Source organism: Chamaea fasciata, unplaced genomic scaffold, assembly GCF_029207755.1.
Source record: "Chamaea fasciata isolate MVZ Bird 193981 ecotype frontalis unplaced genomic scaffold, bChaFas1.0.hap1 SCAF_7, whole genome shotgun sequence".
Taxonomy (NCBI): domain Eukaryota; kingdom Metazoa; phylum Chordata; class Aves; order Passeriformes; family Sylviidae; genus Chamaea; species Chamaea fasciata.
In genome coordinates this window covers 590,204-616,867 of record NW_027094092.1, presented here as the reverse complement: position 1 = coordinate 616,867, position 26,664 = coordinate 590,204, and the positions used below count along the sequence as shown (strand labels likewise).

The 26,664-nt window shown below is 51.5% G+C and overlaps 1 protein-coding gene across 4 annotated transcripts in view; it reads right to left on the bottom strand.

Annotated features, from left to right (window-relative positions):
• Nucleotides 1-26,664, bottom strand: part of PLCB2 (phospholipase C beta 2) — a 47,673-nt gene that overhangs the window by 10,600 nt on the left and 10,409 nt on the right. Inside the window, exons 4-30 of one of the 4 annotated variants that reach the window (XM_066187075.1) lie at nt 24,322-24,462; nt 23,586-23,665; nt 23,234-23,287; nt 21,175-21,250; nt 20,717-20,817; nt 20,258-20,424; nt 19,898-20,044; nt 19,527-19,684; nt 17,556-17,638; nt 17,118-17,202; nt 15,899-16,070; nt 15,033-15,130; nt 14,225-14,321; nt 14,020-14,104; nt 13,624-13,748; nt 12,540-12,694; nt 12,020-12,184; nt 10,969-11,068; nt 10,595-10,699; nt 9,440-9,525; nt 9,251-9,347; nt 9,035-9,088; nt 8,293-8,503; nt 7,924-8,095; nt 6,842-6,918; nt 5,140-5,235; nt 4,833-4,890 (exon numbers count right to left, since the gene is read on the bottom strand). In XM_066187075.1, coding sequence (XP_066043172.1) covers nt 4,833-4,890; nt 5,140-5,235; nt 6,842-6,918; nt 7,924-8,095; nt 8,293-8,503; nt 9,035-9,088; nt 9,251-9,347; nt 9,440-9,525; nt 10,595-10,699; nt 10,969-11,068; nt 12,020-12,184; nt 12,540-12,694; nt 13,624-13,748; nt 14,020-14,104; nt 14,225-14,321; nt 15,033-15,130; nt 15,899-16,070; nt 17,118-17,202; nt 17,556-17,638; nt 19,527-19,684; nt 19,898-20,044; nt 20,258-20,424; nt 20,717-20,817; nt 21,175-21,250; nt 23,234-23,287; nt 23,586-23,665; nt 24,322-24,462 — 3,045 coding nt within the window. Of the gene's footprint in view, nt 1-4,832; nt 4,891-5,139; nt 5,236-6,841; nt 6,919-7,923; nt 8,096-8,292; nt 8,504-9,034; nt 9,089-9,250; nt 9,348-9,439; nt 9,526-10,594; nt 10,700-10,968; nt 11,069-12,019; nt 12,185-12,539; nt 12,695-13,302; nt 13,463-13,584; nt 13,749-14,019; nt 14,105-14,224; nt 14,322-15,032; nt 15,131-15,898; nt 16,071-17,117; nt 17,203-17,555; nt 17,639-19,526; nt 19,685-19,897; nt 20,045-20,257; nt 20,425-20,716; nt 20,818-21,174; nt 21,251-23,233; nt 23,288-23,585; nt 23,666-24,321; nt 24,463-26,664 lie in introns of those variants that run through there. The other 3 variants (XM_066187076.1, XM_066187077.1, XM_066187078.1) reach the window with 3 other exon arrangements.

Genomic DNA, 26,664 nt, shown 5'->3' with positions numbered 1-26,664 from the left:
ACACACACGGGACATGGACACAGACAGGGACATGGACACACACAGGGACATGGACACACACAGGGAGAAGGACACACACGGGACATGGACACAGACAGGGACATGGACACACACAGGGACATGGACACACACGGGACATGGACACAGACAGGGACATGGACACAGACAGGGACATGGACACAGACAGGGACATGGACACACACAGGACATGGACACACACAGGGACATGGACACACACGGGACATGGACACAGACAGGGACATGGACACACACAGGGACATGGACACAGAAGGGACATGGACACAGGACATGGACACAGGGACATGGACACAGGCAGGGACATGGACACACATGGGACATGGACACAGACAGGAACATGGACACAGACAGGGACATGGACACAGGCAGGACATGGACACGCAGGGACATGGACACAGGCAGGGAGAAGGACACAGGACATGGACACAGGGACATGGACACAGGCAGGGACATGGACACACACGGGACATGGACACACACAGGACATGGACACACACAGGGACATGGACACACACAGGGACATGGACACAGGACATGGACACAGAGACATGGACACAGGCAGGGACATGAACACAGACAGGGACATGGACACAGACAGGGACATGGATACACACACAGGGACATGGACACAGACAGGGAGAAGGACACAGACAGGGAGAAGGACACACACGGGACAAGGACACAGACAGGGACACGGACACACACGGGACATGGACACACACAGGGACATGGACACACACAGGGACATGGACACACAAAGGGACATGGACACACACGGGACATGGACATAGGACATGGACACAGGGACATGGACACACACAGGGACATGGACACACACAGGGACATGGACACACACAGGGACATGGAGACACAGACAGGGACATGGACACAGGCAGGGACATGGACCCACACATGGACATGGACACACACGGGACATGGACACACACAGGGACATGGACACACACGGGACAAGGACACAGACAGGGACACGGACACACACGGGACATGGACACACACAGGGACATGGACACAGGCAGGGACATGGACACACACAGGGACATGGACACAGACAGGGACATGGACACACACAGGGAGAGGGACACAGGACATGGACACAGACAGGGACATGGACACACACAGGACATGGACACACACAGGACATGGACACAGACAGGACATGGACACAGACAGGGACATGGACACAGACAGGGACATGGACACACACAGGGACATGGACACACACAGGGACATGGACACACACAGGGACATGGAGACACAGACAGGGACATGGACACACAGGACATGGACACAGGCAGGGATATGGAAACACACAGGGACATGGACACAGACAGGGAGATGGACACACACAGGGAGAAGGACACACACAGGGAGAAGGACACAGAGAGGGACATGGACACAGACAGGGACATGGACACACGCAGGGACATGGACACAGACAGGGACATGGACACAGACAGGACATGGACACAGACAGGGACATGGACACACGCAGGGAGAAGGACGCAGGACATGGACACAGGGACATGGACACAGGCAGGGACATGGACACACACAGGACATGGACACACACAGGGACATGGACACACACAGGGACATGGACACACACAGGGACATGGACACTGACAAGGACATGGACACACACAGGGACATGGACACAGACAGGGACATGGACACAGACAGGGACATGGACACACACAGGACATGGACACACGCAGGGAGAAGGACACACGCAGGGACATGGACACACACGGGACATGGACACAGACAGGGACATGGACACACACAGATGCAGGCTTCAACAGAGACACATAGATGGAGATGGACACAGACACCAGCACAGGCACTGATACACACATGGACAGAGACACATACATGGACAGATATGGACACGGACAGAAGCAAACATGGATAAATGCAGGGATACAGACACAGAGACAGCCACATGTGGACACAGACATACACCTGAACACACACTCCCCTGGATGTGAACGTATGGACACACAGACACATGACAGATACGCAGACACACGTGGAAACGGACACAGGTAGAGAGACGTGGATGCAGACACACGGACACAGACACTCAAGCACACATATGCAGATAGATAAATGAGCACAGACATGGATGCAGGCAGACAGACCAACACACGGACACAGACACATAGACACAGGATATGGATACACAAATGGGGACACTGACACAGACAGACACAAATGGACACAGGGACACAGGCAGACGTGTGGACAAGACATATGGACACAGGCATGGATACACACAAGGACATGGATGCAGACACAGACACATGCAGACACACATGCAGATGGACACAGAAACACGGACACGCAGGCAGACGCATGGACACAGGCACACGGACACACAGGGACATGGACGCAGACACAGACCCACAAATATAGTCACACGGACACAGGCAGACACGTGGATGCAGACAAATGGATACAGACAGACACAGGCGGACCCAAGCAGACACACACACACAAGGACATGGACACAGGCAGACGGACACTGGCAGGGACACATGGACACAGACAGACATAGGGATGGATATGGACACGAACACAGAGGCAGACTGAGACACACAGGGACACAAGGATAGACACAGGGATAGATATGGACACACAAAGCGACACAGGCATGTATCGGATAGAGAGGTCACAGGCATGGGTACACACACAGGGACGAGCAGACACATGGATACACACACAGACATACAGAGAGACACATGCATGGATGCAGACACAGGCAGACACGTAGACACAGAACACATGGACAAGGACACAGACATGCTCACTTGGACACAGACGCACACCTCAACACATGCACATAACATAAACATACAGACACAGGGAAACAGACAGATGCACACCCACGGACACACATGGAAATGGACACAGGCAGACACAGCGACACGGCCAGGCACATGGACACAGGCACGGATGCACACACAGACACGGAAACATCGACATGGGCGCAGACACATGGACCCTGGACAGAGAAACACGGGGACACACACAGGACAGGACACACATACTGACAAGGACACAGGTTTGCAGACACATGGACGCACAGGCATGGGCACACACTGACACGGGCAGACAGATGGACACAGACACAAAGACATGGACACAAACACAGGGATGGACACACAGACACAGATCCAGATACGGACACACACACAAACGTAGTCACACAGGTGGACACATGGACAGACACAGGCAGACACACGTGTTCCTAGGCAGCAGCACAGGGACATGCAGACATACACACACCTGGATACAGCCACATGGACACACATGCAGACATGCACACACCTGGACATGGTGACACAGGCAGAGACACATGGTCGCAGACATGGACAGACAAACAGACACACGGAGCACCACAAGGACACACATAGAGACGTGGACACATTGACACGGACACAAAGACAGACATGAACACACACCCAGGGACAGGCAGACAGAAATACATATGGACACACATGGCTGGACACAGACAGATGGACACAAATGGACATACAGACTCCCACCAGAACACAGACATAGACCTGCAGATAGTCAGACACATGGACATGGACAGACACACCTAACCCATGACACCCACCCATGGACAGTTAGAGACAGATGGACACCCAGACATCCACAGACTCACACACAGAAACACAAACACGGACAGACACACACAGACACGGATGGATGCAGAGACAGAGGGACACACACAACACCGCCCCACCTCCCCGCACAGCCACAGGCACACGTTTAGGGACACGGGCACACAACGGCACTCCCAGACAGGACAGACAAACATGGACACAGACACAAAGGTTCACAAGGACACGGGGACACGGACACACAGCTACATGGGCATGCACACAGGAATAGAGTAACGTGACACTCTCATGGACACACAGACACAGGGACAAAGGCTGAAACAGACAGACACCCAGATGTGGACAGATAGACACGGCACACCAGGACAGACTCCCAGTCCCAGGGACACAGACGGACAAATATACATGGATATACACACCCACGGACACACACAGAGACAGACTCCTGGACATAGAGACACACGGACACACACACATGGATAAAAAGACACACATGGACACACATGGAGAGAGAGACACCCTAAGGCAGACACAGCCATATGCACACACTGGGATGCATGGACACACACTGACACAGGGACAGATGGAGACACAGAAACGCACACAAGAACAAACACAGACTCACACAGATGGACATGGACACACAGACATACACAGATGGGCACGGATGGACACATATACCCAGACAGACATGGACACAGATGGGCGTGCAGACACCTGGATCCACGGACACATGCACTCAGAAACACGGAGAGACAGGGACACATACAGAGAATCAAAGGGACAGGGACACATGGACACTGACACAGGCACACACACCCTGACCCAGAGAGATGCACAGAGACACACAGACATGGACACACATGAACACATACACAAACATGGACAGACAGACACAGACACACACGGACACAGACAGATATATGGACTCAAATGTCAACACTTACTGAGGGACACTCACTGACAAACAGACGTGGACTCAGCTTCGTCTGGCACTGGGTCTTCAAGGTCCTTGAGGTGTCTTTCCTCCTGCCAGGCTTTCCCGTTGGCTCAGGAACAAATGGCCTGGCCACACTGAGTTCCCCAGGCCACCTCCCTGCAGAACCCAGAGCTGCTGGGGCAGCCTGACCCCCCAGAACTCACCCGTTTGACGGTCTGCACCACTTCCTGAATGTGGGAGTTGTTAATTTCTTTCTTCAACCTTTAAAGAAAATTATAAAACCCTGTAAAATCCAGCTGTCAGTACTGATCAGTGCCATACTCATCAACAGGTGTGTTACATTCCCACACTGTCCTGCCACAGGGAGAAGCTGCTGTAACTTTAGGAAGGACAAATAAAACACCACTCAAATTTGGCTGAGCCGTAAGGCAAATAACTGGATGCAAAATTCTACTTTTTCAGCTTCCAAGTCAGCAGGAGCCCCTGCCTCCTGCACATCCACTCCCGCACCTCTCCTGAGCAGCCTTGTCACTGGTATTCTTCAGCATGGCCTGGACCCGCTCCACTCTCTTTGCCTCCATCCGCTTCTTAATGTCTTTGATGTTGCTGTGGAGAGAAGAGAGGAGACACAGGCCTGGTGACCAGCCCCAGACAGCAGAGCAGTCCTCCATCCACAGCCCTCTGGAATGCCCTGCTGTCCAGAAACCCCAAATGTGGGAGACTGTGCAGCAGGAGGCCTGGAGTCTAAAGGATATTGTTTCAAGTCCTGAGTCAGGACGTGTCCTGGTCCAGCAGTGGAGGCAGCACATGCTAAAGGCAACTATAAAAATGAACAAGTGTACAGGAAATTTTCCCTCCTCCATTCTAGTCTTCCCAATTTCCAGTCTATCCTCCAGTATCTATGCACTTATGTTCCATGATGTCACTCATACTTCACAGCTCTTTACCATGAGAGGAACAGCCTTTAATTTATACACCATGTGACACAGGCACCCCACACCTTCACTGGGTGTCCCAACCTTCTTTCCAGTGGGAAACAGTGAGCAATCACTTCTCTCATCCAGACCATTCGTGATTCACACACATTCCTGTCACGTTCCCTCAAACATCTATTCTCCCAGCTGTCCCATTTTATTCCTTTTTGTGCACAAATTCCTCCTCAGACGAAGGCTGTTCTTCTTGCTCTCAAAAAGACATTTTTGTTTGAGATGGCCTACTGAGAAGGGGACAGCTCGATGCAGATGGACCCAGTGGCTCGCTCAATCTTTTTTTTTGTTTCCCTGTACGATTCCCAAAATCCTGTTTGCCACTTTGGCCACTGCAGAGCTGGGAGTGAAGAGCATCCACAGCAGCTGAAGAGCTCTTACCTGAGCGCCAAGAGCAGTGCACAGCTAGGCTATGGCCAGGGTTCTCCATTCGGGTTATTTTATATTTATTCCTGCTGAACTGAACTGCCATTTCATTGCCTGTCGCTCCAGATTTTGAAATCTTTCTGGAGCTTCTCCCAGCCAGGGAGATGTGACTCTACTAATGACATCCTACTGTCAAGCTAACCATTACCTGGCTACTCACCTATTTCTTTAGCCTTGCCTGCATAGCTGAGTAAAGAGACTCTGGCTTGGGACAGGACACAAAAAGAGGGAGCTTTACCTGAATTTGCAACTAAAGACTAAGACAGGATTTAATGGGAAGTAGGAATCAGTGAGAATTTTAGCTTCAGGACAAAGTTCTTGCAAGAACAAATGGATACATGTCTGGCTAGAAACTGGTCAACTGATTTTGACAGTTTGTTCAAATACTGGAGCCAAGATGCTCGATTCACTTACAAGACGGGGTGGATCAGTCCCTGGAAGGGATTATTGTGAGGCCCTGACTGCAAGAGGCAGAGGTGGCAGCCAGGGACCACCAGTGCTATTTCCTATCCTTCTCCATCAGTAGCTCCAGGCTGCTCACTGCAGATGGAGCGTTGGATCCTGCTTGGTGCCTCCTGGCAGGAACACTGTTCTGGGCATCACAAGAGGCATCTTCCCTCCGTACCGCCACGTGAGATCCTGCCTCACATGCCCCTGCCTCGATTTCTCACCAAAGGAAAAGAAAACCTCCTCTTCCCCATCCTCACTCCCTGGCTGCAAAGCAGAGCTTTGAGATCCAGCAGCAAGCGCTGCCCTGGAGCAGAACCAGGCATTATTTGTGATTCCACTGCTGTATTTACCTTTCCGACGTGTCCCTCAGCACCCGCAGCTCAACTGCCTGCTTCTCCCTGGCCAGCTCCAGGATCCTGGCGACTTGCTGTTTAAGGGATGAACACAGGACCCAAAGGGAACAAAGCAGGATGAGACACTGCACCCCATCTGCATCCAACTGCACCCAAGTCAGCTGCACACCTCCCCGCAATGAATTCCAGGAGCGACAAATTCCGAATCCCCGAGGCCCGGTGCAGACGCTGGCACAGGAGCGAGCTCAGCTGTGCACACAGGCCCCGCTGTGCCAGTGGACTGGCACTTGTGAGACAGCAAGGTTTCATCCCTGCCTCCTCTCCCAGGCAAGAAACCTGATTCCCACACAAGCCAGTGCCCAAGTGTTATTTCCCCCTCAGGGTTGCACACAGCTCGTAAGAGGTGTATCAAGCTTAAGATGCACCAGGGAACTGAAGATTTAAGATGTCTCAGTGCAAATTCCTTCAGGAAACACTCATGGGAAAAGGCCTTCCGAGGCTGGAATCACTCCCCTTTCACTGGAACAGATAGCATATGATGGATCTACCGCCACCATCCCATGGCCTGCGCTCTGTCCCCAGGCACCACCGTGGCTCCTTCTGGCCTTGGCTGAGCCCAGCCCGCAGGACTCCCCTCGGCTGCACTCGGACTTCCACCCAGTCAAGCAGCTGAACGCGCCCTGATGGTGCCACTGGTGAACCCCCAGCCCACCTCCAGGCCACCCCAGCTCCCAGGCTCCCGGAGAGGTGGCACCTGGCAAGGTGTGAAGCCACTAAACACCACATTAACTCCACACTAAGGCATCAGAAGAACTGGAGCAGATGGAGCCTGATGTGCTCCAGGGCAATGCTACTCTTTTTAAAAAAAATGGCAGACATATAAAAATGTTTCTGTGGGATTTTTAGGGCTTCTAAACAAATAAGCTTCATGCTTTCATTCTCAGTTACCTGGCGTGGACCTGACAATGCACGTGTCAGGTGTGTTCTGGGCCCACATTCCCAAGCTCAGTTTAGTGAGTAACTTGGGATTTTCTGGGCTGTCCCAGGACACGTTTTCAGGTGACACTCGCAGCGCTCACCTCGGTAGCGTGCTGCTCTTTCTTCCTTCGGACCCGATTGTGGTGCTCCTCCCCAAGGTGGATGAGGTCCATCTCCAGCCTCTCCCTCAGCTCCATGAGCCAGTGGCAATCGATGCTGTCTGCTGCCTTTACAGGATTTGCACTGGTAGCAGCATCGCTTGGGGTCACACTCCTGCAGGACAGAATCGGGGGCCGTGCTGCTCCTTTCCACGCCAATACAATCCCAACCTTCCCACCCACCCTCAGTGGGAACAACCCGGGGACATGCAGATGCCTACACTGCTCCCTCTTCCTGCAGAGAAGGGGAGCCCACGTGTCCCTGAGCATCCTTGTTTTGGTGTGGGAGGGTGACCCCCAGGCCGTGGTTACCTCTTCTTCTGGGTTTTCCTTGTGCGTATGGTCCTTTTCTTGCCCCCGGGGCAGGCCAGCTCTGAAAAGAGTGCAGAGTATTTCTGCAGCAGCTCCTCCCTCTGTTTGCTTCCTTTCCGCTCCAGCTCCCTCAGCTCCTTCTCCTGCCTCTTCAGCAGCTTCAGGAAGCGCTTCTTCTGCTGCAGCTCAGCAAGGGTGATTGTCTCAGGCTCTGAAACACGAAATAAAAAGGCTGAACAGGGCCAGCTCCTTCCCAAGACTCGGAGTGGGGAAACTGGAGCATACAGCTCCAACACACGTCCCTCCATCACTGCATCCAAAGCAGAGCTCCCTCCGCTTCACACCTTGGGATGCCTCTCCCCAGGTGCATATTCTGTCCTGGCAAGCACTTCTCTTTAGGGATAACTTCTCAAAAAGCAATGTACATAACAATAATTTGCCAACATATCCTGAGCGAAACAGGTTTCCTCTTGTGCCTTCAGTTCAGTTTTGAGGCACAATTGGGCCCCGTGTTTGCAGGACTTGGCATCACACGCTGCATTCAGGCACCCAGAAGCAGGTGAACAACACGTCGCACAGGGAGTGCAGGTGTGCTGAAGGAAACCTGTCCTGGAGCTCCAAGATTCCCAGGATTTGTCTTTAGTGCTGGCTCCACCAGGCAGGTTTGGGACGTGTCTTTATAATTTGGAAATGTAAGATGACAGGCAGGGCCTCAGCCCGGGTGACCAGCATGAGGAGTTACCTGCCATCTGCATTGCCTCTAACACGGCTTCATCCTTGGTGGACACTGCTGCTCCTGAAATCCCAAAAGAAGTTCCTGTTAATGTCCCATCTTGGATGTCCAGGTCGGAAACGCACAGAAGAGAGCTCGCCAGAACACAGCTCGTGTGAAGGATGTTGGTGTCAGTACAGAAGAATTAATTAAGCTGCCAATATGCTTAAATACTTGGAAACTTACCTGTGGACCCATTAGAGGGAGGAATGCTGGGTTTCCCAGTGGAGCCTGCCACCCCATTAGTCTCTGCAAATGAGAGGTTTGTCTGCATGCCAGGCCTCTAAAACAAAGATCAGAGGTAAATGAAAACTCCATTATTTCAGGCTGAATTAATGAAAGGTGCTCTAGATAACAGAGCCTGGAAAAACTCACCTCCTCCGAGGTGTCCTTGAGCTTCACCAAGCACTTGTCCTGAAGGTTGAAGAACTTGATGGGGTTGGAGAGGGCAATAGTGAGATCTGGAAAGAGAGGGCAGCACTTGGCTTGGAAAGCAAACAACCCCTGGCCTCATATTCCCTGCCCAGCACAGGACACTGCGAAGAAGGAATAGTTTGTGTTCTCTGCTTGTAACCAAAGTGTCCCTGACAGCAAAAGGGAGGGAGGGAGGGAGGGAGGGAGGGAGGGAGGGAGGGAGGGAGGGAGGGAGGGAGGGAGGGAGGGAGGGAGGGAGGGAGGGAGGGAGGGAGGGAGGGAGGGAGGGAGGGAGGGAGGGAGGGAGGGAGGGAGGGAGGGAGGGAGGGAGGGAGGGAGGGAGGGAGGGAGGGAGGGAACCTCCTTCACCTCAGTCCCAGCCCAAGGCCATGGCTCACAACTGATGTTCAGGGCAGCTCTGTGATTGTGGGAACTCTGCTCCCAGGGCCAGGTTAAGACTTTCCCCACCTGCACAGCTGCCTGCTCCAATTTCAGCCCAGTGTTGTACAAACCTCATCTTTTTAAATAAAAATGTGATAAACCAAATTTCTCAGTATTTCCCCAGTGAATACGGTTCGTTTTTATGAACACAGGGGAGGAGAGAGCAAACATGACAAGTATTCACAAGAGCTCCTGTGGCTGATGCTGTTACACTCCGGGTTTGGCCATGACTGTTAATTCCTCGGGTGAGGCTTCTGTCACAACCAGCTCTGACCATACCTCAGTACCAGCACGAATCTCCCTTCCAACAGGGAAGAGCATCACTCCTAAAGCCTCCCTAAACCCGCTGCTCTCTGCAACCCCTGAGAGACGTCAGCTGCTCCCTCAGGGAAACCTCTCCCTGCCTCTGAACAAGAGCAGGGCTGAGCCATTCCACACTGGAGCCTGGTACACCTGCACTGCCCCTCGGGGGGAACCAGGCACAGCTGCAGTGGGAGCCCCCGTGCGCTTCCCAAGGCAGCGGGGCTGTGACAGGATGCCGGCGTGCACTCTAGTCCCACCCTGCCAAGGAATTGAGGGTGCAGCAGGAAAGCACTTCCCAGGCTGGGAAAATGCTTCTGAATCAGAGTTTGGAGGAGGCCAGCAGCACTCCCTGCACATTCCAGCACTCCTTACCTGCCCAGGCATCCGGCACGTAGTCCTTGATCTCCAGGAACACGAAGAGGGCGGGCATGGTGAGCGGCATGTTGCTCTCGCTGCGCAGGCACACGTGGTGGTAGCCTGGGGCAGAGAGGGGAGGGAGCTGAGCTGGCAGCATCCTGTCCCTCCCCGTGTCGGCTCCAGCAGCCCAAGGCCCTCTTTACAGGAGGCCGTGGGGAGTATATCAGGGGATAAAGCCAAGGCTGTAACAAGATGGATTTGAAGGTTCCGCTGCCCGTGGGCACGGAGATTAAGGAGCAGAGTGTGCAGCTGTTTGTGTCATCTGTATGACTCCCACTGGACAGGTCTCAAGGGCACGAAAGCTGAAGGAATTTCCACCACTGGTTTACCTGGGTGCATTGCGATGATGGGAATGATACGCTGGCCAATGAACTTCCCTCCTTCTTCCCAAGCCACAATTTTGAGAGACGCCAACTCAGGCATCATGATCTAAGGGAAAAGCAGGGAAAGGCACCAGTGTCCTCACCTCTAACTCCTGATAGCAGCAACATCCTCCTCCTCCTCCCAGCCAAACAATTCCATCTCTTCCAGGATGGCACTGCCTATTTCTGTATCTTGTAATTTAAGGGCACAGTTTACCATAGACATCATAGCTGAATGCCCAGAAACTCACCAAACTCAGGCTTCTCAGCCTGCACAGGACCACAGGTTACCTAAAGACAAAAACAGGGCAACAAACCCTCCAAACCACTGCTTCCAGGAAAAACACACTGGAGAGTGGAATGATCTGGGATGGATAATTTAGCAAGCGTGGTAACATTGCTAACAGAGGCTTTTGACTCCCTCCTTCCCTGTATCCTTGTGCCATAAAATGAACTCAAAATTATTCTGCCAGGAGTGAAGCCTCAGAGCAAAAGGAGGATATTTCAGCCAAGTAGGCTGAAAATATCTGTAGCTTCATACTGTGCCTGACAGATGAATTGTATAATGTGTACTTGACTTAACTTCCCTGTGCCCTGCAGCTGGATTGGTGATCACTGAATTCCTGAGGAGAGACAGGGCAGCTTTCCATGTTCTGGCACAACGGAAAACTGGTCCCATTGCTGCTCCAGTTTGTTTCTCATTGACAGTTTAACCACAGAAATTCAGTTCCTTTCTGGTGCTGGAAGTTTTCCAAACTGATCGGTCTGAAGAGGGCATCACAGAGGGGAGACTTTGGATGCCTGTTATTTCCAGAACTATTCCCAGCTATCCCTTGTCTGTTCTGGGAAGTATTGATGGAGAGTTGTTTTGGATATAACCTGAGAGTGTCCAAAGCCAGGCCTGAGGTCTCCAGAGGAGAGTCCCTTCTGCTGGCACTGACATCTCTCCCAAGGCAGTGCTCATGGCCATCAGGAGCTTTGAGGATTCCCTGTCTAAATTACTATCAAATGTTCTCACCTTTTCAAACACAAAAGCCTCCTCTTTCCACACAGGGTTAATGGAGTTGGCCGTGGAGGTCAGTTTGGTTCTGTGTTTGCGTTTGGCATCCCTTGGCAGCCCAAGGAGCTCCACTTCCACGTAGGTCTTCACACTGCGGTCCGAGAGGAACTGACCAGAGAGTACCTGTGAACAACACAGACAGAGTTAGCAACTGCTGGGAAGAGTGAAACAGAGGGACGCACCCATTCCTTCTCTCCAAAGTCACTCTCCCACCCCAAAACAGCTTTTCTGCTCCAGCTCTTCTTTTACCTCCACCCCCATTCCTTGCTTCAGCACTTCCTCTCTCCCCAGTAGCACAGCCTCGGCTGCCTCTGCACGGCAGATGCTCGTTTTCCATTTTCACGTGATTATGATTAATTTAAAATAGCGACAAGCCTGGGAGTTGCCACAGTAATGCTTTCCCCCAGACTCCACGGGTTCCTGTGGCACTGAGAGTCCCCCTGGGTGACACAGGACAGGGTCCCCAGGCTGTACTTGCCGTGACAGAGACGTTAGTGGCCACCAGCCCGTCGATGCGGTCCACGGAGAAGGGGTCGAACTGCTTGTCGGGGCGCCGCATGAACTCGTGCTTGAGCAGGTAGCCACACTGCCCATTGAACTCGAACAGGGCCATGTTCTGCTGCATGGGGACATCTGAGAGCACAGCAACACAGTGAGACAGGCCCGGGGGAGACAGGCAGCCTGTGCCGGCAGCTTCCAGCCCCTGCCAGCCCACGGCTCCTAAAGCCGTCCTGAAAACTAATTAAGCCTCTCAGCACCCTACAGGGAAAAATATTACAGCAGCTGGTGCAAGGAAGGGAAGTGGTTTGCTTGCACTTGCACCTTAAGTCATGGGCAGAACGAAATTAAAACCTGCTTTAAGCAGCACCCATTCGTTTTGGGTGGGAATAAGTAGCTACCTAAGCCCCTTCGCTGCTTCCCCCTTTTATTTTGGGCCTCCTCTGAGTCCGTCTTCTGTCTGACACTTCTGAGGACACTGCCTGCACTGTCGTCCTCCTCAGAACCAACCTTGCACTCGCTCCCCTTTGTCTCCTGCGCTCTAGACATAACACAGCCCTCTGAGGAAGGAAGAGGGGTAAGGTACAGCTTTCTCTCATGGCTTTTCTTTCCTTCTTATGCTGGTTGTGCAGCAATGAAAGGCCCTTTCTCCCTGGGCAGGTCAAAATCCGGGAAATAATGGCACAGACAGGCTAGTGCTGTGGCCAGATGGAGCTCTTCCTCTGCCTTGTAGAGGTAGCAACCTGGGGGATGGGAGCTGCAGGTGTCCTCATGGATATGATTCAGTGTGACATCGTGGAACAGGACAGCCAGGGACAGTGCCCGGACACAGGGTGACGGCAGTCCACGTGTGTGCATGTGTGTGTGCCAGGTCTGCGCTGGGCATGGAAAAGTGCTGCTGGTCTGTGGAGATCAAATCAGAGGAGAACAGCTCTTTGGGAAGAAGCACATGGAATGATGACCAAGGGAATGGCGGAAAAGGAAAAGACGGGGACCGGAGCACCCAGGGACCAGCAGCAACTGACCTAACAGGCTCGGAGGCTGGAGCACATCCCGACACTCACCCATGGTCTGGAAGTTGAGTGCCACCATCTGACAGCCAACGTTCCAGAACATCTGGGGCTGGTAATTGGAGGAGTCCATCCGGGTGCCTTTGGGGTAAATGCGGCTCATCTGCCACTTGTTGTATCTACAGGCTCTATAGGAAATAACGCTCCTCTCCTGCCCTGGGGCCAGCCCGCATATTCCCACTATGAAAACTGTTGGAGCTCTGCTACCAAATGCTCAGAGCCTTCCAGACGAGACCCCAGAGAGGCTCGGGCTCCTTCTCCATACACTTTTCACTTAAGGACGAGCATCTGGCAGCCTCGACATTGGCTACAGCAGGCTGCATCCTGTCAAGAACCGCCCTCACACTCCAAGCACCCAGTGGCACTGGAAAAGGGCTGCCAAAAGGATACTCTACAAACTGCATGGGGAACTTGCTCAGTAGATCGCAAGCCTTCAGCTCGGTGAAGGAAGAGATGACGTAACTCCGGTTCTTCTCTACAAACAGGAGATTGCATTTAGCAGCGAGGCACACCCAGTCCCCGTTCGGCGTGGGGGACAGACGGAGCCAGGAAGCACAAATCGTGCCAGATTCCAAAGGGACTGAGCCTGACTTACTGGCAGAGACCTCGAAGGAGTTGAATTTGATGGGCTGTATGTAGTTAACCAGGCTGGACATCTCCTCGTACGCCGTCACTTCCAGGCCAGCTGTGCCCTGAGCAGAACACAATCCCAAAGGAAACAGGTGAAGAGGCCTTCCCTGGAGATGAAACAAACTGCACCGGGGCCTCCCAGTCAGAGTCAAAGAGCTCTGGTGGCTGCCCCGACCAGAGTGCTCCAGTTTCTCTGGATTCCCAGTTCTGGAGTTCCATGTTGGGCAGGGGCACAGAATCTCCAGGCAGCTGAGCAAAAATGGAATCAAGGCACACGGAGAGGTTCCAGGGAGGATGTACAAAGCCCAGGATATGTCTTTGACCCCTCGGAACATGGAGTCTGGGACAAGCTGTGGATATTGATTTCCCTTTTCTCCAAAGGATACCAGGGAGATGGAAATGGGAAATGGACCTTTTATTCAAGGGAATGCTGATCTCCTCCCTCCCCCTTCAGCAGCAGCAGCAGCACTTTCAGTAACAACTTCTCAGACCAAGGCTAAGCCTCTCCAAAACCCCCAAGGCAAACAGTTATCTCCAAATCACGCAGAGTCAGCAGTAACTCCTCTGCCACATTCTTTATGCTTGCAACAAATTTTCTCTTCTTCAGTTTCTCCTGCAAGAGTCTTGTCGTGTGGGGGATGGAAAGCCTCTTGACAGGTTCATTACCCTTCGCACTTCGGGTTCATTTCTCTTCAATAGGGTGAGGCCCCAGAGGAAAACGGAAGCCAGCAGAAGTCCAAACAGAAAAGGAAAAGAACCAACAGTGAAAGTACCTCATCTGACTGCATCTTTTTGATCTCCTCTTCATCCAGGTTTCTGAGCTGTTCATCCTCTTCCTCTGGCTCCTCTTCGGCCACATCACCTGCCCAGACTAAGCACACAGGCCCTCATCAGTGGGCATGGATCAGGAGGACACAGACAGGACCCCGCAGGCTGCTGGCAGTGGAGGGCTCTGCCAAACCTCACCACCAAGCAACGCTGGAGCATTGAGGGGAAGAATCCCACAATTTTATTGGCCAAATCCAAATGTGAACTGGTACACTGAGGACCAGCACACCCAAGAGACCCAACCATTCCTGCTCCAGGCTTCTCTCACACCCAGGAGCGACAATCACTAGGCTGTGTCCCCTCCAAGGTCAAACATTTTTGTGGGAGTAAATGCCCATTTCCAGGTGTTCTGCAGTGGTGCTCACCTTGTCCTCACATGACTCCACGTGCTCTTACCATGACAGGGACTGCTCTACCACAGGGGCCCTGAGCCCAAGAGGTGACAGGAAGGGAGGAGAGAAGGGCTGAAGGTTTCGTGAACCTCCAGGACCCTCACGGTGAAGAACGAGACTGTGGTCAATTTGTGCTTATCAGAGAGCTCCAAGCAGTAACAAATTGCCCTTCCCTCAACCCAAAAGCCAGAGTGTATCCATGGATCACTAAGGGATGATGGGCAGGTTGTGAATGATCGTCTCTTTTGGTTGGACTAAGTGTTCCAAGTATCCTGAAGATTTAATTTCTTTTCCAGATTTCTGTTGCTGCTTGGGATAGCTGATTTGATGACTGCTGCTGTCTTGCCCCAAGCTCACATTGGGTGATTTAGAGGGCTTTGCCCATCACTTTTACTCGTCCCCTTTCCCTTCAGACATACCAGTATCTTCAGCATCCACAGAGGTTGGCTGTTCAGTGGTTTCTGGTTCCACGTTCCTCCCTTTCTTCAAAGAGTTCTCCCTCTTCCCAGTCATATATTGGTTCTTTTTGTTTTTAATCAAGATTTTCCTTAAGAGATCCTTAGGACTTGGCAGAGGAACTCCTGGCTTCAGCTGCAACAGATAAACTTCATCACAACATTCAAACACTCACCTCTCCTGTCCCCCTGGCCAATTGCCGGTGCACAGACATCTCTAACCCACTATGCTCCTAATTTCCTCTATCTGCCAGCATGTCCCACTAGATTAACGCAGATTTTTCTTAAGATTTCACCGGTGGTTTCAGACCAGCACTTTGCACCTCTCAGGCTCTGCCGTGCTGCCTGCCACCCACCCTGCTAAAAAAACACCTACATGGCCTGAAGGCATCCGCATACCTCTGGCTTCCCATTCCACCCGCTCCTCTCATTACATCCCAGATCCTCAGTGCCTCATCAGTACTCAGGCCAGATTTAAACACTGCCTGCAGCAGATTTAGAAAAGATCCCAGAGGAGGTGGCTCAAGACAAGGACGAGGACGTGTGACAGACTGCACAGACAGCAACGGGCTGTTAATAGCTTAGCTGATCTCTTGAACTATTCCCCCCTCATCCCTCTGCTGCTATTGCCTGGGCATAGGGCTGGACAGTGGGCAGCTGCTGCTGGCTCACTGCTTCTTCCCAGCTCTTCTTTGGGTCTCAGGGCTTTCAAACAGATGCCCGGGCCAGGTGCTTCAGCTGTCCCTTCTCTGAGCACCCCAAGGGCCTGCCTCGTGCCCTGCAGAACACAGGTCCTGCTCAGATGTTTAAAACCACGTCCCCTGGCAGGGCAGTTGTGGCACCAATGGTGTCACTGGACCCACAGAAACACCTGCCGTACAGGTAAGATAAAGACTGGGGCCGGGCAGATGGGGAGCTTTCCTCAGTTTTTCCGAGCATGTGACACTGACCTGCCCACCTATGTCTGGAAGGGAATATTTCCAGGCTGGAAGCAGGATTAGGCCTTTGCTCCTGTTCCCAAGTGCTGGAAGACAGAGATGGACCAGTGCCGTGCACGGAACACACCTGGTACCCTCAGTACCTCCTGGCCACCCAGAGCCCCTCAGGGGACAGAGGGCTAAACACGAAAACCTCTGTGACAGAGCCTTCCACCCACGCCTATGAACCAGGATCCGTGTCATACCGGGTATTTCTCCAGCGGCTCTGTCAGCAGCATGTCTCCAAAAATGGTTCGGCAGTACTCGGCCATCTTTGCCTGCTGCTTGGGCCTAAGAGAGAGCGGGCAGGCGTGAAGAGGAAAGCAAACGCCCAAATCCAGAGCTTGGCATGAACGAAATACTGAGATCCATGTCCTCTACCCAGAACACCATCTCAGCTGTTATGTTACGGTCCCATTCCCAAGTCAACTCCCATGCTGACCCCAAGGTCAAAGGCTGCACAACTGTGATCACCCCACTCTGCAGCTTAAGGCTCATTTTTCAGCTCTGACCCACCTTCAGCTGCTTCAGAAACCTCAGTTAATGCTTCCCTTCAGCTCTCAGCTTTCAACCCAGCAGCCCCTGCCTTTGTAATTTTCTGCTCCAGACACAGCAGACAATTCTCCCAACCACCAAATACTCACGAGTCCACATGGTTCTCGAAGGACAGGATCACGGGGTATGGAGATGTTTTAAAGGCACTTTCTGCAATGGCTTCGATGGCATCCTGAAGGAGAGGCCGTGGTCAGAGAAAAGCTCTGCACTCATCAGTAACAGACACACAGCTGACCTCCCACTGAACGGACTCCAAATTTGTTTCTCAGGAGCTCCTTTTAAAGTCACTAAACTTCTCCCAGTAAGAAGGTGAGAAGTGTCATCTTTTTCACAACTACCCAGATTTCCAGCTCCAGAGGATCCACGCTGAGCTCAGCTCAACAGCTTGTGCCAAAGTGAAGCTGAAGATGCAAGAAGGTGAGTTTCAGGTTTTGCTGCACAGGTCAGTGTACACCTCACTGCATGCGAGAGCGCCTGGCCAGAGGGACAAACCGCTGTCCCAAGCACCTTGAACTGGCACAGAAAGGTGTGTGCAGCACCAGATGAAACCACTGCAAACTCTATCCATACTTACCTCTGAACCTGCCCAATTTTCTATCATTTCTGCTGCTTATAAATCCTTTTGCCTGGCAGCAGAGAGAGCTGGAGTGTTCAGTCACCAGCTGTGCTGACATTTCAAATGCAAATACCATGGAAACCTTCTCAGCATTAATGATGTAAGAAAAAATAATAACATTTTCCCCAAGCCCCTGTTAAACTGCCACAAACTTCCCATTATTTTCCTTTCTGGGCCTACTAATTGGTAAAGAAGTGCCATTTGCTCCTTTGCAATTACAGTCCCCTGATCATCCCAAATCCTGGATGAGCCATGACCTCAGCACAGAGGGAGGCTGCTACAGCTGTTCCTCCATGGACCACTGGGAATCAGTCACAGAAGCCTCAAGGCTCTGAGGAGAAGCCTCAGACAATGCTACCAAAAGGCCACAGGAATTGTGGTGGAAGAAAGGACTAAGTGTTATGTAAAACCAAAGCCCAGCACATGCCGTGTTAGCAGGTTATAATTTCCTTGAGGAATGGTCCCAGGCTTCAGCAGAACTCTGCAATTACAGCAGCTACAAATGCCATTATTCCTGTTCTGTCTGCGGTGAACTGCTGTGCAAAAAGCAGCAGTGATACCACAGGGCTTTGGAAATTACTGAGTCTGGGGATGACAATACCTCCGACCTTAAGGACTGCTTTGGTTTGTTGTTTCCCCTTCCCCCCCTCCACACATAAATATTTTAGTAATAGTGAAGTGTGGGAATTGGGGGGAAGATACAGAAGAAAAATAAAGAGCTGGAAAAAGCCATCTAAAGCACCTCTACCTGTTGGCAGCAGCTGTGTAAAGGAGTGCAGAAAAAAGTCAGTGTGATGCCTTTATTTGTAACTTGCAAGCTGTGGATAAATGCCCTATACTGCCTGGCTTTGTGCTGTGCTTCTGAAGCCTGGGAGCTGAATCCTCAGGGAAGCCAGCTGCTCCCCAGAACACATTCCAACACTCAGGTCATTGGGAAGGAATTGAACCCTCTTCTTCCAAAAGCCTCCACTTGAGGCTGTCAGCCATAGAAACCTGCTGCAGACCAGAAGATAAACTCATTTTAGCTGTGTGTTTTCTAGAAGCCTGTCTGCTCCTCTGATGGGCCGCTATCTATAAATCCACCAGCCTCATGCCACGTCCTGTGCACCCATCCTGTGATACAGCCCTGCGCACGCACACACCTCTGCTCAGCCATCTCTCCGTGGCTTCTGCCTGACTTCCCACATTTCCCTCATTCATTGATCCATCCATCCATCTTCATCCAGCTGTCAACCTCTCTGCTACTCCTCCCATTCCAAAAATGCACGAATTCCAACCTAGTGCTTATCTGTTCGCTTTTCCTTCTACCCACACACTCATTCCCTTGTCACCTGGCCGTCAATCTTCCCCTCTCAAACATCTTTGTCCTCAGCCATCTGGCTCCCTCAGCAATCAGTCTCAAAGCAGGCAGGGGAAAGCATCCATGGAGAAAGCTCTTCCCCACCTTGAAGAGGATCTCAGTTGTCATGGTGAAGCCGTGGGTGATGATGGGCTCCTCGTCCGGGGGCCGGCCTTTCCAGCAGTCCAGCTCCACGCAGCGGCAGCCGGCCAGCAGCGTCTGGCGGTACATTTCGGGAGAGGACGTCCCAGAAAACTGCCCAGCTACGGGAGAAGTTCAGCGTTAGCCACTCACACGGGACAGCTCCTGCACACACAGGGGCAACAGGAGGCTCTGCCAGCCTTCAGCAGGTTGCTGATCTGTTTCCAGCTGCAGGCCGGCCCTGCTTCGTGCCACACAGCATTCAGAGTGAGCGCAGCCCTCAAAGCCCGCAGGGCACACACATCTGCCCGGCTGATTGTGGCCCTGCCCCGTACCTGTCAGATAGGTGTTGTGTGAGGAATTGATGTAGTAGTGCGAGAGCGGCTGGCTCATGTCCTGGTACAGCATCAGCTTGTCCAGCACTATCAGGTTGTTCTCGGGGCCACAGAGGAACCAGACCATCCCCTCCGGAGAGAGCTGCCCTGCACGGCAAACAGAGCTGTTAACGAACCGTCAGATGCCAAACAGAACAGTTCTGGCCCGCTTTGGAAGCGGGAAGAGGGTTGTGGGAACAACAGGGAGTTGTGGGAGCCAGGCTGACTGCTCCCCTGGGAAGCAGGATGGCAGAGGGCACGAGATCTTCTGCTCTTCCATCCCAGCTCTGTAGCAAGTGCTTTGGGCTGAACGAGACTCACCTCTCTGGATGTTAAACCCGCTGGGCTCATACTTCTCTATCAGGCTCTGCACCTGCTCGGGTTTGGCCGGCGGGAAGAGGATGTCATTGAGGCGGGTGTCGCGCTGCTTCTTGTTGATGAACTTCGCCAGGTGCTCTTTGGTCATGTAGGGCTTTGCTTTTAGATGGCTGCAGGGAGAGAATCACACAGGGGCAGAAGTAAGGCCTGGGAATTACCCCAGAAATCTTTTCACATAGGAGAGGTTGATCCTCTCTCTGGGCCCATATATTTCAGGGTCCTGTAGCACAGTGAGGTCTCATCCATTTTATTTGGGCTGTGAGTAAAGGCATTAAATGATCTGGGATCCTGCTTTCCTAAGGCTTACGGCCAGACAAACCACACAACATTAAATCCCCTCCTTCCTCTCTATCTTTTGCCACAAGAGACCAAGTTCTGGGCTGTGGCTTGAGGGAAACTTACTGTGAGGTAAATATCTCATCAATCTCGGGTCGTGGACACAGATTCATGAGGAACGTCTTGTACACCGTCTCGGGGAAGTCCTCGGGGTTGATGGCATCGTTCTGAGAATGCAACGAGGCCGTGTCAGGAGCACAACCCCGTGACAGCTCTTACCTGTCATCAACACCCACGGCTCAGCACTTGGCTGTGACAACCCCAGTAAGTGACTGGAACATCTGGCAGGGTGTTGCTGCTCCTTGTGCCACAGAGTGCAAGTGCTGGAGTCACAAGTGTTACTAGAAGACAGTGAGAACCGAAGCCAGCAGGCCAGAGTTCAGGCCTGGGAGTGGCAGGGTAAGGTAAGCAACTACAAGCATCTCAGCTGATGGCTTTTCACAGCCAAGGGTACCCCAGTCAGGGCAGGGAAAAAGATCCTTCTCAAGCTCATGAGACCTCTGGATACCCAGAAAAACCCTTACCTTGCCATTTGGCAGGTGACAAGCATTTAATGCTTCTTCCACCCTCTTCTTGTCTGCAGGGAACATCTGAAAAATACTGACCAGACAGGCAAATGAATATCGCCGTGGAGCAGGAGAGAGGTCGAGGGGCTGGAGCTGCAGGCAGCGCAGGACGCTCCAAATGCACAGCAAGGGACACGGGCAAGACAACTCTAAGCATGAAGCAGCAAAGACAGAGAGTGTTTCTCCAGGGGAGTGACTGAGGGACCAAGTGTGATAAACCTACACGTGATCTTTAGACTGCCGATTTCGAGCAGCAGTTCTGTATTTCTGCTATGGACTCCGTAAGAGCCCTGTCACTCAAAATCCCTCTCCCGGCCTTTTCTGCCCCTCTTGGAGGTGCTTCTGTGGAGAAATAACAACAACTGAACCTTCCCTCCTTTGAGAACATCCCTGTCAACAGCACCGTGGTCTCCTGCACAGGTAAATCCAGCCCCAGTTCTGTTAAGCTCCTGGAATCACAGGTGCTCATAGCAGACAGGGGAACAAGGAGTGCCTGGTGGGGGCTGGAGCAGCTCATGCAAACCCTGCCCTTTGCAAGGCAAAACTGCAGCAGCCTTGCTATGACTCCAAAGGGATTTACATATTTAAAGGAAAGGCAAATGCTCATGGAATTCTCAGAAGTTTCAGGAGTTTTAAAAGCCTTATATTTACCTGCACCTGGAGACACTGAGTATTTTTATAAGCCTTGTTCTTAATCTGGACTATTTAATCGTCTGCATTTTTACCATTCTGCAAGAAATGGGCACGGAGGAGAGGTACATCTTGTATCAGATATTTTCTTCTAGCTTGTTTCAGAGGAATAAGCTCTGCAGCAACACTACCTTGCTTGCATTTTAAAGATTAATTCAAAGCACTTTTCCCTAGTGTGTTATGCGTTACAGACCTGCACATTTTTAACAGCCCTTTGATTAATATTCTGGTTCCTGACAATGAAATTCTGCTGGTTGGCGGTTTAGAAAACAAAGAACAAAAAATGTTTAGTGTTGAATAAAGCTCAGTCCTCCAGGTGCCCATTTAGTCAGCACAGCCCTAATCCAGCACAGCTCTGCCTCACAACACACCCTGGGGGCTGCGTTTATTTGGGGTGCTTAGTGCTCACCTCTTGTGATACTGTAACCCAGCACAGACCTAGAGCAGAGTGGTTCACAACTTCCCAAATGCACTGTCTGCAGCTCCTAATTCTTAAAACTAAAGGTAATTTATGGACCCAAAAGGGAATTCAACATGGCAGTGCTGCCTTTGGTCGTTGTACGAGCTAAATCAACACAGAGGAACCACAGGAGCAGTCCCGGAGCGATCTGACTTGGGAAGACACTGACTGGCATAGAGTCAATTCCAGATTCATGCCACATAGTGCAGGGGAGAAGGGACAGGCTGGGCTCTGCTTCCCATTCTAACCTGATGCACAAGGTCAGGCTGGGGACAGGGAAGGACAAATCTTCTCTGCTCCTAAACCAGCACTAACACTAGCCCAGGGGCTGCTTCCTTCTCATGCACATCCAGAGCAAAGGCTGAGGGACGGAGGAAGTGGGGAAGGACTGGAGTGGTCCCAGAGGGAGAAAGAAGACAAGAAAAGCAAGGGAGCCCTGATGCAGGCGAGCTGGGGAGTCCAGCAAAGAGCTCTCCAAAGAGAGAACTCCTTACAGGAAAAGGAAACAATCCCACACCTCATGCACCTTTCAGCTCAGTTTTTGCAAAATTATCTGTGATCAGAACTTTACTGAAGTTGCTTTGTTTTGTTGATTTTTTTGGCCCAAACAACCAGGACGTGATATCTGCTGCTATTTAAGCCATTTCTTGCTGGAGTTGAAGGCCACAAAGTCTCCTTTCCAGACTCAAATTACATGTCACCTAAGTGCAGCAGGAGAACTTCCATGGCCTGGACACAGAGGGAAAGTTCTCTGCCTCTTAGGTGCAAGAAGAGTGGACAGCTGAAGCCACTGAGCAACCACCCTCTCATCAGCTGCTCTGCCTGCAGTCTGACTGAGCACACAATGAAACAAATATCCACACTCACTTCCGGACAGGAATCTTTCCCTCTTCGTTCAGTTGCAACTTCAGCTTCACTAGACTGCGGAAAAAACCCAAACAAAATCACAGAAATGCATTTGTACAATCTTAAGAGATCCTACTAGACGAGAAGAAAGGAAAAACATGCAATTGGGAAAACAATCTAACAATGAACTGAAAATCGGGGTCCTACAGACCATCAGCTTAATCTTGGCATGACCCAGGCCTTGGTCTGGAGGCTGCCAAGGGACCTGAATGCTTAGAAGTCTATTTTTTGGTTTGTTTGTTTTTCCCAGTACTGTCAGAAAGAGCAGGACATGGATGTTTCAGAGAAAAAAGGTTTCCCAGAAAGGACTTACATTTTCTCTAGGAAGGTGTAGCGGGGAGCGTTGTACGTGAGGGGATTCCGGGCAATGGCCATAATATCCTCCGCCCAGTCCTGGAACAAATGGGGCAGAGGCAGTCGGGCACTGCTGAACTGCTCCAAGAAGGACACAGCAAACATGGAAGGGCCACAGAATCCTGGAACGGTTTGGGTTGGAAGGGACCTCCAAGCCCATCCAGTCCCACATCCTTCCATGGGCAGGGACACCTTCCACTATCCAGATTGCTCCAAGGCCCATCCAACCCGACCTTGAACACTTCCAGGGATGGGACAGCCACAGCTTCTCTGGGCAACCAGTCCCAGGGCCCCCCTACCCTCACAGGGAAGAAATTCTCACATCCAATCAAAATCGACCCTCTTCCAGTTTAAAACTGTTAGCCCTTATCCTGTCTGATAGTTCTGGGCTTTACTCCACCACCTTCCACCTGCCTATAAACATTTTCCACTTCTCAGGTGCCCATTCATCCATCCAAAACACATGAAAGACGACAGTAACCAGTCTTCTACTGGTCCTTCTCCATGCAGGCCAGAAGCTTCTAGAACTATGGAGACACGGCACCTGACTGGAACATAAACCTGCTTGTTTATAACCTTGTCAGGAATGCTGGAAGGGCTCAGTAATGCTGTCTCCCCCTCTCCTTTTCTGCTCCCCACTGAATGCCCCAATTCTTTGTGGTTCCCAGTACTTCCAAGACCTCAGGCCCCAATACCTTGCAAATATTCTCCTTGTAGGACACAAAGTTATGGAAAGTGAGGTCGACCATGTCAGGGCCAGATACAATTGTCAGGGTCTTCAGCAGGAAGGTGCTGTAAGGGTAATCCAAGTTAAAAACCTCTCGGAGCTTCAGGGACTACAAAAGAAACAGAACAGATGGGAGTAACTGGAGAATGAGAGAAAACTACCCAAAAAACCCAGACCCCAATACACATGTCGGCCCAAATTCACAGAAAGCATCTCAAGGGCTGCAAAATGGCTTAGTGCAATCTTCGTTTCCTTGGCTTTCCTTATTTTTTTATCTTTATTCTGGAGTCTGCATTACTGGATCCTCCATGGGGCAGACCACCACAAATAACACTCCTGCACAAGTCTGAAAAAGTCAAAGCTGCTTTTAATAAAATTTCTTCTGAAACTTCAGGCTGGACTTGCAGACAAGCAGGGGAGAGAGTTCGGCCTGCTTGTGCCAGAGCTGTGTGACCAGTTCATTTTATCAAAACACACACACACAGAAGTGTATTAGTGTGACACCATTACGTGTAACCTCCCTCCACGAGAAAGATGTTTTTAGGGGTCCCCTGTCACCCCAGAGTTGGGATCTTCCCCTCCAAGCCCCATTTTCTGCTGCAGTCGGTTGCTAGTAGTGTTTTTTTCCATGGCAATTCCAGTACCCTACGGCAGTGGCTCCCCAGAGACTTGTTTTGCTAAGTGTAAGGCTCATCCGATTAGTGGTACTTGGATTGCAGCACCATATGAAAGTATTTAAAGAATCCTTTAAATTATTCAGCATTTTCTGCATTCCTATGCACGGTGTCACTAAGCCAAGGTATCCCAGAGTTTTACTGATGGTGCTATTTTTATTGGGAAGATAAAATTTCCATTCCTAGAATGAAGCAGAGCAATCCATGATCTGAAGTGCAGGACAAATCCCTGTCCAAGCAAACAGGGAGCTGTGAGAGCACCGGCTCTTTTAGAAACAGGGCAAAATCCACAATGCGGGATTGTTAGAGCAGGTCAGACTTGGAAGTTAAACTGGAGCTGGAATCTGAGTGCACCTTCAGGTTTCAGTCTGCCCCACGTCACACACAGAGCTGTATACACATTTTATAGGGAACTGCAGAATTTTTTCACTTCAATTTTCCTAATCTCAGAAGCATTTGCAATTTTTATACATCTGTAGCAAGCAGGCATCTTTAAGAAAAACAGGATGGGCTGGACTGTAACTCAGGATCATCTGACTGCTGTCTTTTGCAAAAGCACCTCTCCGAGGGGGTAGCTCTGAAACCTGTTTAATCCCAGAGCATTTGGAGGGAGGGAAGGGAAGGAATACAAGCTGCCTATTTTCTACAAGGGAATTTCTAAAATGGCTCCTTCTGGCCTTGTGAGCCATTTTCCTCCACAGAACTGAGCACCATCAAACACCCACATCTCCTTCCCACGCTCGTGGCAACTCCTTGTTGGAGCTCAACTTTCCAGCACCAGCGGCAAAGTGTTGGGATTTAAACTCCAAATTTAACTTCATCTTGCAAATGCACCACAGCATTTGTTCAGCTCCAGGGGCTGTACAGGAGAGGAGGCCCAAACAATGGTGAACTTGCGGTTGTGCTGAACTCATTTCCTGTATTTGTTATCCGGGGCTCCTCCCAGCCCTTCCTACTCCGCATGCTGCTCTCTAGCAGACATTCATCACCTGGTTCTCCCCAGACCTCTCCGTCCAGGCCACGGCCCCCGGCAAGCCGAGCACTGTCACCCTTATCCAGGCAGTGCCGCATCCAACACCCAGTGAAGATGTGGAGAGAGGAGCAGAGACTGCGTGCAGGAGCTCTGAACCTGATGCCACATCGTGGCTCTTCCACAACCCGCTCTCCTTTAGCGCCTTGTGCCACTCTGGGATTACCCACTGGCACCTTGCAGGGAGCCATAGAGGAAAAATAGGAATTGCCGCATGAAAAGCAGGACACGCATTATTAGCCATGCAAATCAGAAGGAAAGCACTCTTAGCAAATCCCCTTAAAAAACCCTGGACAAGCAGAAAACAACCCACTAGCAGAGCGGCTGAAACATGGAGTCAGCTGGTGTTTCATGTCCCACCCTCCTGATTTCCCTACAATCCTCAGCCGTACAGAGATCCATAGTCCAGAGAGAAGCAAATTCTCATGCAAATATAAAGAGACAGACACGGGACAGAGAGGGATGATCTTCCTCTGCTTGAACGGGGGCAGAGCCAACTGACAGCAGGACCTGTTGTGTCACTGTGCCCTGACAGAGCCGTGTCTCGCGGCACTAGGACAACAAATCTTCTCTTTTGGAGAAGAGAAGTCTTGTTTTGCTGCCAGAA